Raw genomic sequence first — 17515 nt, 5'->3', positions numbered from 1 at the left:
GGCTCTGGTCTAGGCTCTGGTCTAGGCAGTCCTACTTTGTCCCTATGTACTGCTTCATGCAGGTTGCAGTGCTTCCAAGTTCTTCCATTCAGGGTGCCACCCTCTGCTCCAACATCCACATACAGGAATCTGTGTCTAGCGTCTGAAACGGCCATTAGTACAATGCTGTGAAATCCTTTGTAGTTGAAGTACAGGGATCCTGATTTTGATGGCTCTTTGATAGTCACATGTTTGCCATCGATAGCTCCCAGGCAATTGTGGTGGTTCCATCTGGTGCTGAACCTTGGAGCCACATCCTTCCATTAATGATGATGATGATGATGATGATGATGATGATAATGATGATGATGATGATAATAGTAATAATAATAATGATAATAATAACAATAACAATAATAATAATAATAATGATGATGATGATGATGATGATGATGATGATGATCATAATAATAATGATAATAATGATAATAATGATAATAATGATAATAATGATAATAATAATAATAATAATAATGATAATAATGATAATAATGATAATAATGATAATAATAATAATAATAATAATAATAATGATAATAATGACAACAACAACAACAATAATGATGATAATGATGATAATTAATAATGAATGAAGTCTTGAGTGCAGAAACTATATCTAATACATTTCACTGTGCGGCAAAAGCTTCTTTATGCTGTTTTGCTGCACTGTCCTAGATATCTTAACTAAATGAATATTAAAGGGTGTGTACAGTTCTGGTCGAGGTGAAGATTTAGCTTTTAACGTTTTGTGAGATATTCAGAAATCACTCTATGAGATGTCAAAGAGCATGCGGTTCTAAGGGGTATCAAATGTTTATTCGATGAAAATCGGTTTTGAAATGGCTGAGATATCCAAAAACAAGGTGAAACAAAGAGATACTAATAAAGTTGGGGCATGTCGCCTTTTATTATTAGCACTTTTTTGGATATCTTATCCATTTGAAAACCAATTTTCATCAAATAAACGTTAAATCCTTCTTAAGATTACATGCTCTTTCATATTTCATAACAGGCTTTTCATTATCTCACTTAGGAATGTTCAGAACATGAATCCCTACCTCAACCAGTACTGTACAGTCCCTTTAAATGAAATCCATGAAACATATCAACCTACAATACTAAGAAATGTACTCAACAGAGCAAATGAAAAAAATAATAATAATCTGGTACTATAATAAAGCAATCTGAAAAATGTATGAGTGTAGGGAAACAAATACGGGAGGAATTGTGAATTGTCAGAAATCATCTGTGATCTTCTGTGCAAATTTAAAGGACAAGTTCACCTTCATAAACATAAGGATTGAGAGAATGTAGCAATATTAGTAGAACACATCATTGAAAGTTTGAGGAAAATCAGACAATCCGTTCAAAAGTTATGAATTTTTGAAGTTTTTGTGCAGTAACCGCTGGATGAGAAGACTACTGCAGTGTATGAAAAACTTAGATGTCACATGCGTACAACAATATAAGGAAAATATAAAGAGAATTTCACAAAATGCCATCTTTTGAAAAAAGTACATATTCCCCTGACTCGTTACCGACAAATGTTATGGGTGATATTATTCCCCCTGCCTTAGAAAAGAGGCAAGTCAAGAGCTCTTTTATTATGCGAAAAAAGTGAAAATATGTTGAATTTTCTTTTACATTTTCTTTATACTGTTGTACGCATATGACTCACAAGCTGTAGTAGTCTCCTCATCCAGCGGTTCCAACACAAAAATTTTAAAAATTCATAACTTTTGCATCGATTGTCCAATTTTCCTCAAACTTTCACTGATATGTTCTACTAATATTGTTGCATTCTCTCAATCCTTATGTTTATGAAGGTGAACTTGTCCTTTAAGGAAAATTTGAATATGGTTAACACTTAATAATAATGATAATAACAGTTTAATTTATGTAGTGCATATAACAAATCAGTGTTCCCAACGCACTGTGCAATCATCCATTTTATACAAGCTAACACAAAATGTATCAACAAATTACATTCAAAATAACAAAATGAATGCATTAAAGATACAACACACAACATAAAAGCTGTATGCACTATAACACACGAATATAACTTTAAAAATCTGACATAAATGTAAGCTTACATAGATATGGCTGCTTGCAGACTGCCTTACATATGTTATTCATGATCTAATGGCACAATTGATCAAGATTCTGTGAAAATATTTGGGTATGGTTTGGGGATATTTAGACAGCCATTTATTGTAATGGGATGTAAATTGATATGTGTCGTTTCATACAAAAATTGTACACATATGTCTGCAGACTGAGATTTAAGCTGCAATGAGAACAATTCATAACTGCTTTAACACCCCACCTTCTACCACCCAAACTCTTTTGAATGTCCAGAAGTGGGAGATGATGAATCAAGCAATGAGGACACACTCAGTGACTCGGACAAGTCTGATCTCTCCGACATCGAGGTGAGTCTATGAAAACCTTTTAGACTGGCAAAACTCAGTTTGAGTTGCCATGTTAGGAAACATGTTTCATGCTTATTGAGTTATCTTGGTTTGTGTGAAAGCAAACTTTGATAAAGTTTCCCTAAAAATGTGTATGTTAAGTCATAGATGGCCAGTCATGGTCCAGAGATGTTTTCACATTGAATCTTGCTTAATTCTGCATGCGAACTCAAGTTCCAAGGGGTTCGATATCTAAACATGTTTTAGGAGGCAGTGTTTAGCCCTTTCATTTACAGCCACGGACAGACGGTGCCCTCCTCAGATGTATAAGTATGGTACATGCATATAAATGGGTCATGGACTTTTGCATGTTTGTGTACAGGGAACTGTATAATATAAGATTGACAGGTCATTAACTTGTGATGCAGCTGTTGCAGTTTGCAGCTGGTAGGGGGACTCAAAACAGAAACTTTGTCAGGAAACACAGTTCTGAATTAAAGTGTAACTGAGAAACATTTGTAGTCAGAAGTATACTCTGTTACAACTTACCCATCCATCCATCAATCCATTTGCTTGTAAGATCATTACAGGCCAAACCTTACAACTATTTTGCATCAGTTAACGTTTCATAGACTTACTTGAAGCTAAATTTTTATTTCTGAGCGTGTTATACCATGTAAACATCGCCAATGAGCAGTTGAGGTATGTCATCAAGTATTCTGATGGGCTTAAATTCAGATATTGTTGATTTAGTCATGGAAAATATTCCTCGATCACCTTGCAAATTTTGCTTCTCGTAAGTGTCCTTTCTCAAGGATGTACAGTATGTCAGGTTAAACTAGGTCAAACTGCATGGAGCGCAGTTACCCTTTTATTGGAGGTTTCCCCTCCTATGCGGCAGGACAAGCATGTCACAGCACTTGCCCTATAATTAACTTAAGTGTCGAATGCGAAAGTTCCACATCGCAGCAATTGATGAGGCAGGGGCCCTGCATGGAATGTTTCAGACCTGACAGGCGGAAGTGATTTAAAACCCCCGGGCCGGAAAATTCAAGCTGCCTGGTAGAAAGAGGATGTGCTGTGGGAAGTAAATTGGAAGCATGCCGTGGCGAAGTGAATTCGTCCAAAATTTCTAATGATAGGTCACATGTGCATTTCATAAAATTTGTTTCCTTCCACATATTATCATGATGTTCTGCCTTCATTATGTATTGCAATGATTTATTTTTGTTTGAATGTAATCATTTTACTTCAAAAGACTTTAAAAACTTTGAGGTGTATTACCTCTAGATTTTATACAAAATGTTGCGAGACATTGTTCTTCAACCATGCAAAATAATATCCCGATGGAATCCCATTTTCTTTGCTCATTTTTCCACTGATAAATCATGCAAAATATTGTGACATGAGCGAAAGGGATATATGACCTTTAAACCCTAATTTCACGCGTTCCCCAGTGAAATGCATTATTTTTTTTTCCTTTCTTCAGTCCGGTGACCAGTACACTGACACAGAGACTGAGTCAGAGTTCACTGGAGGTCAGCCGAGGCAGACGGCCGATACCACGGCAACGTCAACAAACAAGGTGAGCCGCAAGTTTTTGAAATGGCAGTCATATGACACTTGATGCGGTTTGAAAAAAAGACTCAACTGTGTTATCTTAAAAAGAAATCATAGTAATATTATAGTTAAACTTCTGGGAATGACGTCTCTCTAGAATCCTTGTGCTGTTCAAATGTCACATGTGTGTAATACTCAGACTTGCCCTTTGTGAGATTTTTCCATGTGACCAGAAGGCACTTAACGAGACACCAAAATGCGGTTGCTCAGTGACAGGCTAAAATGTGATGTTTGGGGTGTAAGAAGGCAAAGTTGCCTACAGTAGTTCTGCTGTTCCGTCTTTTAGTATGATGGTTCAATCATTCATTTGACCCTCGTAAATTTCAGATCCTGTCATCAAATTATGTGTCAAATTTGAAAAAGGGATGTCTCACAACATCTTAATCGGTTTGAGATGCCGATTACATGATTTGCTTGAGCATAATCAAAACAATTTTCAGGGTAGGCACTTGATGAGTTGAACAACGATAAGTTTCAGTGATACATTTATGTGTATGTATCATCCATGTGATTTTAACATGTCAGAATATTGGGAGTCAAAAGGATTTAGAGATTTTGGCAAGATGACTTCTCAGCAATTTGTGAACTAATATTAGTTACTGTAAACAAGGAGGGACCCAGTTTATTTTTTGCTTCAGAGGAGTCTTGTAGGTGGGACGTGGGAATAAGATTTACTTGCTGATATTTACATTGTAAATCTTTTATCAAGATGACTTCTCAGCAATTTGTGAACTAATATTAGTTACTGTAAACAAGGAGGGGCCCAGTTTATTTTGTGCTTCAGAGGAGTCGTGTAGGTGGGACGTGGGAATAAGATTTACTTGCTGATATTTACATTGTAAATCTTTTATCATGTACCTTGTGATGTTTGGACACGAGTGACCTATGCATGGTTCAAAGTTGTTTGTGTCTGGCCTTGCTCGCAAGCCCGAAGTGTGTGTGTTGGCATGCGGTATGCCCCTTGTCTGTGTGCACCAGTTTGTTAGCGGTTTCCCCTTTTAATTAGCCCTGTTCAAACTTTACCACTAGAGGGCCCCCTTTCCAATTTATGCCCTGTACCCACACCATTCCCCAGCCCGAAGGATTTTCCACATTTGTTACGAGGCTTATGATATATCAATTTGCAAAGTATGTTTTAATCCTCGCACAGTTTCTTGAATGTAATTGCTCTCGATTTATTTGCAGGCCAGGAGTGGTGCTCTTTGTTCAGAGTTCAAATCTGTCAGCAAAAGTTTGTTGTTTTTATAGAGTAAGAAAGATTTCAGCCTACACTCTAAGTAGCAAAGCTTCTACCCTATACCAGAGATGATGTAGGAAGCCCGAAACACATGAAATGTGGAAGAAGATTACATGAGGTCACTCAAAAACTGAACTAGCAAAATTAGATGATTATACTTTATAATGAAGAACATTTCTTGTCATTTTCAGTTCCATATAACCAAATCTATCTAATGGCTTTGAGAGTGTCCTTTCTCCACCCCAAGTTTGGGTGAGTTTTGAAAACCTAATTGCTGGTCCTTAGAATAGTAGAAAACTTATGGAATTTTATATTTTCAATACGCAAAGAGAAAATGGGAAACATGATGAATTGTAGCAAGAACCTTATTTGCAGGGGGGGTGCTCTTTTTTTTTTTTTTGTTACTCCACGTAACACTGTGCTGCATGTTGTCTTCGTCCTAATCGCATCCCACGTAACGTTAGAGTGACTCCGAAGACTCGGACGGAGGTCTGTTCGATGACGAAGATAGCCAGCCGTCGGCACCCGCCAAGGTACTGCCATCATGCATCAGAGTCATGTTGCTGTCGTAGTTTTCCATCCCTTTTATTTATAAATTTCTTTCATTATTAGTGTCTCATGCCAACTAGGTGTTTTTAATCACTCCCAGTCATACTGTATATTGGAGGTCATTTTTTTTTCTTTCAAAAACATGTAATAACCTTCATTAGTGGTACATTTACCTCTTTTTGAGAGTAAAAGCAAGTAATTGACACCTGCTTGTAGATTACATATCCTTTTTTGTCAATCTCTTGCCAAAATGTGTCAAACATCCAAACATCTTGTGTTTAAAATTTAGGAATCTCACATTATTTTATTTCCAAAAAGAGAGACTAATTTTTTTTTTTAAATTGTGTTGTCAGACAATAGTGAACATGTGATCTACACCTGATTATAAATCTATAAACGAGCATTATTTTGCTGAAAATATGGCTATGGTGCCTTTGACTATCTACTTTTGAGCAAGAGATGGAGCTCTAACCTTTATGGGGAAAACATTTTGAAGAACATGCAAAGTGCTTCATTGGCTTCTGTGTTGATTGGCGCCTGATATTTGATTATGGGCTGATTTGTTGGTATCAAGTGATGTTTTTGTTTATCCAGCTTCTGCTGCACAAATGCACTGCATGATTTGATCTGCTTCCCACACACACACACACACACACACACACACACACACACACACACACACACACACACACACACACACACACAGAATGAACAAGAATTACCTTCAAGTTGATGATAAATATAAATTGCTCTTCAAATATTTATGATTTTGATCGCAAACCCCCCGCAAGCATGACCCAAGTATCATGTTATCACCCTGAATGAATGGTTAGTGGGACGGTTGGTCGCTTATTTCGTCCAGTCTTCAGAATTTTTATTCAAGCCTGTCAGCTATCAGAGAATAGCAATAACATTGACAGAAAATTCATGTAAAATGCGACATTCCAGAGGGTGAGCTGAAGCTTTGTTTAGCAATCTCAGATCTGTGACATATATATGTTTGCACTCTTAAAATGTATCTATATGTGTACATGTATGTGGACTTAAACTAGTGATAAACATATTGAGGAAAAACAAAATCCTTATTTTGAATTATAAAGAAAGAGATGACTTGCTTCGTATTAATATATCAGAATATCTTAATGTATTGAAATCTAAGTTTTCTGCACTAATAAGGGACCACTCTAATTTTAAATTTCTTCTGATGGGGCTATTATTATGTATCCACTGGAAAGTGACCACCTCTCTGGCACACATAATTATGTAGGAGCAATGTTGCTGCGTCATTATGGAACCACATATGCCAACTGTTACTTTCTTGCAGTATTTTGTACCTGTCCAGTTTTTTTTTCCGTAGATATTGCATGTTTCATGGAAAATACTTCTTTTTTCAAGTTTTGTTTATGCACATGTTTCTGGCAAGAAACGTAACAATATTGTTTCAAAAAAAAAGAAGAAGAATATGTGCTTCTTCAGCACTCGTAATATTGCATACTCTGTTTTACTTGCCATCCGTGTGGAATAATGATTAAAAGTAAACATTTGAATTATACTGTACATGATTAAACACGTGTGTGTTATCTTTTTGTTTGAGTGTTGACTTTGTTTTGTTTTTCTTCTTTTTTTTTCTAAATCCTTTTTGGCTGTGAGCAGCCAATGAACTTCCAGGATGAGCTGGCAGCCAAGTTGGGAGGCGGAGCTCCGAGAGCAGCTGCCTCTGCTGAGACTCCAGCAGAACAGAACGGTGAGATTCGCCGAGTTACTGTACAGTTGCAAAAAGAAGAACTTGAGAGTAAATATGTGTAAGACATTAAAGACCCAGTGCAGTGGAGAGACCATGTGATGAAAAGGCTTGCCAAACTCAAGATATATTTGGGAATCCCTGTAATGAATCGTGTACAGCTTTGTACGAAGCACGCACGCAGCTGAAGAACCATGATTGGAGTTTTAGAGTACTAATGAGCGTACCCTTTGGTGCACATGTTCACTGACATACTATCCTGTTCAAGCAGGCCTATGCTAGTCTTGTTTTGTTTTGTTTTGTTTCAACCTTTTCTGTGCCAGTGAGTTAAAAGTGCTCTAATTTCTCACACAACCCCCTAGACAGGGAATTACTGTGGCATGCAAAGGGTTAATTTACCCCGTGGGCAGGGAATGAAGATCAATTCAATTGGGCCAACCGTCTCTCCCGATGCGACATTGTCCTCAGCTTGCTATCTCTAATTCTGCTTGTTATTGAATTATAGTTTGACTTTTTATAGAACAAATAACCCCTTTTTGCATAGGCTGCTATCAGATGCTTTTCAATGGGGTCATGATAGATGTACACAAAAAGTTGTAAGCAATATGAAATCAAATGATATACAGTACATGTATATCACGTGATGCAAAAATCAAATAAGCTGTACTGTTTCAAAAAATGTTATCAGTGGTGTGCCTAAAATGGCCGAATTGTGGGAGAGTTACGCAGCCCAGTTTATAGCCACAAGCACACATTGCCACAGTACAACATACTTGCAGACACTTCAAATCTTTGAATTTGGCCCACGACATGCAGAAGCTGAGGTGTACCATTTGTAAAATCTGTGATGAATGAACATATTTCAGAAGCAACTAGTTAAATCTTGTCTCTAAGAACGAGACAAACATGCCACTTTCTCCCTGCTCTTATATATGGCAGCATAACTGTTAAACTAGAGACTGTTGCCGCCATATTCATTTATGTAGTGCAGGCATTATTCATGAATGCCACAAAATATAGTATTTGGTCCCACGTGTATGTGTATGTGTGTGTGTGTGTGTGTGTGTTTCAAGCATCATCGATTATATATTATGCATCTTGGCCCTATTGCATAACAAGATGCAATCAGACATAGGGCAGAAAATCAACCATAAGTCAGGTATCAACCAGTCAGAATTGAGTATTCAGAGACTCGCATTTGATATTCTGACCTAGATTTGTTCTCAACTTTTTTTGCAACAGGATTCTGGTCAAACTTTGTGTTTGTGCCTTTCAGCCATTATTCATGATCATTTCCCATCCCCCCTGAAGAAAAGGATCATATAAAATTTTCGCAATAAAGCCTGAAATGTAAGGAGATAACTGTATTTTTCTCAATAAACCGTAACTGTAGACGGTTTGGGCTCGAAACATTTCTATTATAACTATTGTTCACATATTGTATATTCAACAATACTTGACATCGATTTTACCGTTTCAAATTTTTACAGTGGTTGTTTCTATCCCTAACTCACATTTTAGAACTATTTTAAAGCACTAATGCTGAGTTTTTGTTTCATCTGCAAATGGTAAAATATGTCTTAGGGTATGGAAACCAAAGCTCAAATATAACCTTGGATCAAGTGAATGTAGCAGTGTTTTAAAATTTCACATTTCTGTCATAGTAAAGGAGCACTTCGCTAATACCCATTTCAGAAAGCGGGGTGAATAATAATACCCGTAACATATGTCTCAGTAATAAGTCAGTAGATTGACGTGTACTTTTCATAAAGAATGAAATTTTATGAAATTGTAGTTCTATTTTCTTTATAATGTCCAAAATGACATCATAAAGTGTGGAAGTCTTCTCATCTAGCAATGATAGCAGCAAAACTTTACAAATTCGTGATGTTTGAATCAGTTATCCAATCGTCCTCAAATTTTCACTGATGTATTCTACAAGCATTGCAGCTTTCACTCAGTCCGCATATATATTTTGGCTGTGGTTTCTTTTGATTTCTTATTCATATGCGTGACAGTACATGTACTTGCATTTGTATGTTTGTTTGTGTTTCAGATGACAGCAGGAATCGTTCTGTATCAGAAGATAGCAAAGAGTCATCACACAGCTCCAAGAAGGGCACTCGGAGGAAGAAGCTTCCCATGGAGGGAGAGAAGAGGAGCAAGAAAAAGAGATCACCATCCAAGACAGAAGGTAAGAAGTTTGTATTTGGAGGAATACTCCAATAGTATGCCATCTCTGATTGCTCAAGACAACATTTCCTCTCTGTCTGTCACTCTTCCCCTTCTCTCTCTCTCTCTCTCTCTCTCTTTCTCTCTTTCTTTCTGTCTTTTCTGTCCCATCTGTCTATCTGTCTATCTGTTCTGTCTGTCTATAATTCTGTCTATCTGTCTATCTATCTGTTTGTCTGTCCAACTTTCTGCTTGTCCATCTGTTTATCAATGTATCTATTGTATCTCTCTATAAAATGTCTATTTCCTTTTCTGTCCATCTATCTGCCTATCTATCAATCTCTCAATTCATCTGTCAATGAGTCTGTTTGTCTGTCTATCTCATCCGCCCATCTCTTTCTGCTCATTCATCTCTGTATCTACCTGTTTGTATACATATCTCTCTATTCATTTGGTTATCAATCTGTCTGTCTATCTATCCATATGTCTGTCTTTCTAACTGTCCATCTGGCCAGCTAGCTACATGTACAAAAGTAGCTCACTTTTTAAAAGCAGCCATTGATGCAGATAGCAGGGAATTATCAAGTGTCTTAATCTTTGAAGCGTATCATGATCACATCAGCATTTTTTTTTTTGCTCAACATCTATTGGTCTTCAGTGTACATGTACAATGTATCTATCTCTCCATCTCCCTCTTTATCTCTCTCCTAGAGAAGTGCATTGACCCATTAGAATAATAGCACCTACATTGTATTTCATTTATTCTGCATATTCCTTGCCAGAGAAAAGTTGTGCTTTTCACATAATGACTATAAGTTTGTGAGCTTGTGTATTGAGATGTCTGGTCTCAATAGTCAAACTGCCCTCAATTCACTGTTGAATCGAATTACAATTCTCTCTGTTCTGGTCACATCAGGACATCAGTATGCGAGATACCTCTATAGCTGTTCAAAATACTGTGTAGGAGAGGCAAGGATTTCAGAGTCAGTGTCACTGCTCAAACTCTGACCAAGTGCCAGAATAGAATAGCTCCCTCTTGTGTCTTGAAAGTGTGTTCCAATATACTCTGTTGGAAGGGAGCTGCCTTGTGAATTTAGCTAACATGCAGATTGTAACAATGTCTTCTTCAGGGGTTTTTACTCTTAGAGGGAGCTATTTCCACACTGTAACAGTACCAGTAGCAATTAGGCTAGATTTGTTCAGCCTACATTAGGCTGTGTGAGATGCGACAGCAGTCTGTCCAAGTCTGAGTTGGAATACCTTCTTCTTCTTTTTCATCAAAATGCATCCACCATGTCAAAAGTGTATTATTTTGTGAATGTAACAACTGAAACCAGTCTTTGAAAATTATGCACACACACACACACAAAAAAAAAAAACCAACAGAAAGAAATGTTGCATGAGAATTAAAGCATTCCATGCTTCCCCTATTATGAAATTAAGATACTGTAGAAGATATCTTGTATAGGACAACACCAAGTCAATCATTCAATGCTAAATAATAACTACCAGTAGATTGCCACTTCTCCTTCCTCTTAAATATCTGCCAGACGGTGTTTCTTCACCCCATCAGAATTTGTCCATTGTATACTCTGCCCGATGACAAAACTCGTTTTCCATACATCGCTGTCAAGAGTATCAAACTATGTGAATCAATTAGCCATGCATTCACATTGGTTGTGAGACATTTCTCAATGTGATAATGAATTTAGTGAGAAAATCAGCCAGGTATTCGATAGTATCCAATAGTGTAGAAACCAAGTTATCCCTGATGGAGTTTTAACCAAATGGGGATAGCTCTCCATAATTAGTCCACTTTGAAACAAGGAATTGGTCAGAGGAGTAGAAGGGAAGGGGTTAAAGAAGTAATCCTTCCCGGGGGGGGGGGGGGGGGGGGGGGGGGGGGATATCAGCTAGAGAGTGACACCACAGAGGTGCCTTAGTGAGTAATGAGGGGCAGGGGCGTGGCCAGTAGAGGGTGCAGGGATTTGGCCAGGGGGGCGCTGAGCCGAGCCCCAAACTGGCAAGGAAGCTTTCCATTTATCTGCATGTGAGTGATGCAGAGAAGATTAGTGTGAGGGTCCAGACTTAATTTATTTTCTTCAGGAGAACTAGGACAATTGAAACTGGTTTCTAACCCACCCAATCTCCGCAACAACCCCTACCCCCATTAAAAATATAGAGTGTTAAAGACTCATATATTGGTCCTATTCTACAAATCTATTCATTACATTAACCACACAATAAATTACATCTTCATACAGTTTTGTTTCTTATTCCATTCTTGCGATGACACGGGTCTTCCAGATCGAGACTAGTGGCTGACCTGTGGAATTAAAGCATTAGCTCTCCAAGGGGTGCGCTTACGTGCCACTAAAATGAAAAATATTGGATGTACTAATTGTAATTCATTCATTGGGACTTTGTGCAGAGGGTGGAATGTGAGGAGGGAGCTACACCAAGTGGGTCAAACGTCAAGGTGGATTATATCTTTTGATAATACATCGAGGATTATTCTGTGCACAACATCTTGACAAGTGCAAAACAGGTTGTGGAGAACCTCTCACGTAAGAAAAAAAAAAAAGAGGCAAAACCAAATTTGAAGTACCATTTTCCAGATAATGTGGAAGGATTAAAAATGAAAAGAACTCTAAGATATTTAGTATTCTACGTAAATTATTTGAATGGTAAAATTTCAATGTCTTTTTGTTTTTATATCGAACATTGTATCCACAATGCAAATAGGTACAGACTGAGTCATACAGCCCAGACATCAATTATGTGGGAGGGGGGAAGGGGAGGGGGGGAGAAACCAAGTAGAGATATTTATGGTACTGTAAAGTGGAAATTTTTGTGGTGTTGAAATTTTCGCGCATTTTGCGCAACCAGAAACTAGCACAAAAATGAAAGTACATGAATATTTTGCTTTCCATATGTTCCAGTAGTTGATGTCTTGATTCCGCGGAATGAAAAACATGCGAAACTCTTCTTACTCTGCCAAGCACGAAAAATTAGTCATATGAAAATATCCACTTTTACAGTAGTTTAAGGAGTTGACCAAGGATAGCTTCAGAGGAACAGTGACTCAGAAGTCACAGCAGCACTCAAAAGTCTTTTGTCTTAGCTATGATTAATACTCTTTAGAGGCACATACAATGTATGCAGCATACATGGTTTCTTGCAAGCCGATTCAAGGCTGTAATTATCTTTCCCCCTTTTTCTTTTCCTCTCCACAAAATGCCTCATCACGCTGAGCACACTTTTGAAAGTATGTCCTTTCTCAACAACGTTGCAAAACAAGGAAGATGACTGGCCAACTAAAACCCATTGTGTGTAGAAATCTTGCGTTCTTGAGTTCAAGAAGATTAAAAAAAAAGAATATGCTTTAATAGATGCTGCATTGTTTAGAGGATCATTTTCTTTTTCCGGGGGGTGGGGGGGGGGGGGGGATGTGAGTTCATCATAAGACTTGCGATTTGCTTGAACACTCATCTTCCCTGAGTGTAAGACAGGCATGTTAAATATGGCATGTCATCTGCTGCCGTACATTCAGTGATATCATATTTTTGTATCTTAGTGAAAGAACCATGGCCCAAATTATGAGGCTTTGCATATGATCGAGGATATTTCTGCAAAGAGAGAGCCGCATTAGGGTATTAATACATACGTGGGCCAGTGCGAGCTAAATTGACGTCGCCTACAATGTATTTGTGGGGGTTTCTTTCGGGGTGGGGGTGGGGGGAGGGGGGAACGGCTGGCAAGCGGAGCGCAGGCACGTTGCGACATGGATGGGTCGTTGATGATGAGGAGGAGTCACATTAGACGAGTGCCAGATGCTGCCAAATGATCGTTAGTCATGCAGATTCCTTGATCTCATGGAAATTAGACGTAGTGACAAAGAAGAAAACTGAAATTGATGATAGCAAAGGGCAGCGTGTGATCTATGCATGTCAGCTCAGATTAGATGTGATCCGTATCCATGCTTGTTGGACTGTTAAATCCAGCTGCCTCTTTTGATTATTTGATATCCTCAATGTTCTTGTTTGTGCGTGGTCAAGTTTCATCTGTACTACTTTGCATTGGAACATAGATTTAGTTTTTTGTTTTGTTTTTTTTGGGGGGGGGTATAATTTTCATGTCAATGAATGGAATCAAACAAAACACACAGAAAAAAATCTCTACTGAGATTTAAGTTGAAGGGACTTGCTTTGAAACATGATGGTTGGATAATTGTCTCATTGAAGGGAAGTAAACTGATGCTAACTAACATAATTGTGATATTCATCTTACAAGTACATGCAGTAATAATCAGAAAGACAATCGATTTGTAGAAAAGTTTACATTCATGTGTATCTAGGCCTGCCAGTTTGCTTGTGGTTTGTAAAAGAGTTCACTATTCAGAGGTGAACTCCTAGGAGTGGAGACAGAGTTTGCTTGGCAATCAAGATGTCTGAAAAGCCAAATTCGAGCGCATTTTAGACATAAAAGAAATCATTTTGGCACTGACAGAGATGTACTCTTTCTCACCATGCCATTCCAGATTACAGATATCTGCTATGACCAGGCATTCATGAAGTGAAATGTCAATGACATGCCATTGTAAGGCAGCTGGAAAGATGTTAATAAGCACCACAGAATCTAGAAACAGAAGGAGGTTCAGGAAACTTGTAATGCTGTGACCAAGTTTTGGGGTAGTTCTAAATCTCTGTGCTGTAGTACTGCCAGTTGCCTGATACATGTACAAACTGTATGTGTGGATGGAGGTGACAAGAATAAGAAGAGCTTACAAAACATACCGACTGCCCTGTGAATGACACCTTAAACAATAGATATGTTAGAGCTCAATTTTTACCAAAGATGGGAGAGAGAAAAAGAATCATAATCTCTTCCTATTTGTCTATTCCTTCCCTCTCTAGAGTCTTTCCTTTTTTCCTTTCTCCTTCTTTCTGTATTTTCTCATATTTTTCCTTCTCTGCCCCTTCCTTCTCACAAGTATTGTTCCTTCCTCTGTCCTTTGTAGTTCAGCCTCCCTTGAATGTTACCATTTATATGGGTTAGAAATGTTGAGATATTTATCCCCAATTTGTCCGTGTAGATATGATTTGTGAATTATAGAATAATTATTTTTGTGTCTTTGTATCATATTTGAACTATGTATGATATGATCTGTTTGTTATTTATGTAATTTATGTTCACCTGGATGGCAGTGATTTGTTGTTGTTGTTGGGAAAACACTAATAAAGATTATTATCCATACAGAGGATTTTTAGAGCCCAAATACAAGTGTTATTTTGTTGACGCACCTCATAACCTCCGACCCACATAGGAGGTTTGTTGTACTCGACCAATAATTTTGGCCGAGGCGACCAATATTTAAAATATTGGAGGGCAAGAGGGGATTCCCCAAAGTTTTTTATAAACTGCACCGTGATTGGTTGAGATATATACGAGATGACCTGAAATATGAAGTAAAAACGTCTGTGATTGGTCAATCATGAATTAACTAGAATATCGTTTCTTCTAAAATTCTGTGTTTATACAAACAAATTTCATATATCAATTAGTTGAAATTGTTTTTTACACAATTTTTCAAAATATCACTTTCATAACAGGAAGTTAAATTTAGGTTTGATGAAAACAAGTTGCATTTTTTTTTTGTGCATGCAGGCGCAAGGCGACGATTGATCTGCAGCTCTGCATGCTCAGCGTTACTGCACTGCTAGATAGCCCGCGCGCGATATAATGTAGCCGGCCGGCCGCCGTCGCTGCGCTTGCATTTGCATGCGCGATATGCATATTACAGTTACTGTACATTTACGTACGTGTACGTGTGTACAAGTACGTTATATACAGCACAGTAGGACTAGTTGTGGTAGTAGTAATTCGATCTTTCACGATCTACGGTAGATGTGACGTGAATTGTTTCTCAGATCTCGGATACAAATACATCTAATTCTGGTCTAAATTAGCTAGATATCGGTCTAACAGTAACATGACGGCTACCTTGGATAATAGATCACTGTTTTATCAGAGACTGAAGTGGATTAACTTGCACTGAAGAGTGTACCGGTACATGTACCATACCCCATGTCAGGATCACTACACAGTAGGAACAGCACTCGGAGTCGGAGACAGAAAGGGTAGGCCTAAGTGAAAACATTCTTTGCTAAAATCCTCTGTAGGATAATAGTGATGATATTGAATGTCCTATTTTCGATTAATACAAGGAAATATTGGACTCGCTAAGCAAAATATTGGACTCGTCTTCGACTCGTCCAATATTTGTGCATAGCTCGTCCAATATTTCCTTGTATTAATCTCAAGGCCATCCAATATCATATAAATATTTGTATCTGTATCTGTGTAATAAATGTATCTGTATCTGTATTTATATCTGTATAATGTGTCTGTATCTGAATCTGTATCTTAATCTGTGTCTGTATCTGAATCTCTATCTGAATCTGTATCTGTATTTTGTTTGTCTGTATGTATGTATCTGTTTTTATCTGTATCTTATTTCATCTTTATCTGTCCTTTGTGTTTCCACTCTAGAAGAGAATCCGTTTGGAGAGCAGCCGGGCCAAGAGGAGGCGGAGGCCGAGGACTCACCGTTTGGTAGGAAGGGTCTCTTCAGCAGCTCCGGTGGCGGGCTCTTTGACGATGACAAGGAGGATGAGGTGGGTTTTAACCATCAGTGTGCCGTGAGTGCCGATTGTCACAGAAAACCCCATAGCATTGTACACACTGTCTATAGTCCCTGGCACAGAGAGAGTTAACCAAGCTTTTCTAGGGGTCCATCTTTCTTTCTTTCTTTCCTGTGCCTCTTTTCATGCGTAATTTTTGTATGAAACAGATGCGCATTTGTCTCCGAATACAAATTGTATCAAGGGGCAAGTTTAGATTACTCCCTTTGCCTGACTTCTTTTTCTATTACTTCTCTTTCTATTCTGAATCTCCTCCTCCAAGTTGGCACGTTAAGGCAAAATGATGCTTGTATGTGACATCACAGTAATTAATTCCTTCCTTCTGAAATTATATAAACCATGAACTTCTGTAGCTGCCAAGTGTGCGCAGTGTGGAGCTGGTTCTTTAAACAATCTGATACAGTGACTACGTTGTCTGCGTGGCTTCATTCTACGTGCAATATTGCATTGCATTTTTTTCTTTCTTTTTGCTTCCTAATTGCTAAGACGATAGTGTAACCATTCCAAAGCCCTTTATTGTGATCATCATAGATTTCATTACTTGCCTGGATTCTTTGTAAGCACTTGCTTAATAGCTATTTTTCTTGATTGAGGCCAAGCTTTGGTTACTCAGTACTTGCGAGATCAATGTCGTTTGAGGTGAAACGGCATATATATTTCAGGAGGATATCTTCAGCCTTCCGAATGATCTTGGTATCCAAATGTCCTTATCATTTTTGAAACATTCTTGAGAGTTGGATGGTCTGCCCTTCTGAGTAATTGTAAAAAAAGAAAAGAAATTTTATAAAGTACAACAGAGACATTTGTATCAGTGCTGTTGGCAATGATATTATCAAAGAAATGAGGCAATATGCTGTCGTTGCGTATGTTTTGCTGCAAGACATTAGTAAAGTTTATGCGATTGAGAATGGCATTAGTTTAGATTTATTACAATGTGCAGAGAGTATTGTCCTGGGATGTGTGAACTGTTATCACAAAGGACCATCGTAAGTACTCTCCACTCCAGGCCCAGTCTAGCAGCAGTCAATGTGTCTGGTTG

At 38.0% G+C, this 17515-nt stretch overlaps 1 protein-coding gene across 1 annotated transcript in view; it reads left to right on the top strand.

Annotated features, from left to right (window-relative positions):
• Positions 1–17515, top strand: part of LOC139710359 (uncharacterized) — a 163504-nt gene that overhangs the window by 64581 nt on the left and 81408 nt on the right. Inside the window, exons 7-12 of the mRNA XM_071622282.1 lie at positions 2401–2474; positions 3955–4038; positions 5775–5843; positions 7510–7603; positions 9657–9794; positions 16325–16449. Of these exons, the coding sequence (XP_071478383.1) occupies positions 2401–2474; positions 3955–4038; positions 5775–5843; positions 7510–7603; positions 9657–9794; positions 16325–16449 (584 nt within the window). The remainder of the gene's footprint in view (positions 1–2400; positions 2475–3954; positions 4039–5774; positions 5844–7509; positions 7604–9656; positions 9795–16324; positions 16450–17515) is intronic.

Source organism: Diadema antillarum, unplaced genomic scaffold (assembly GCF_040938485.1).
Source record: "Diadema antillarum isolate AM-2024a unplaced genomic scaffold, OU_Dant_1.0 seq00001523_RagTag, whole genome shotgun sequence".
Classification (NCBI taxonomy): Eukaryota; Metazoa; Echinodermata; class Echinoidea; order Diadematoida; family Diadematidae; genus Diadema; species Diadema antillarum.
Note: the sequence above shows the minus strand (reverse complement) of the source record. Positions and strands in the feature narration are given on the sequence as shown.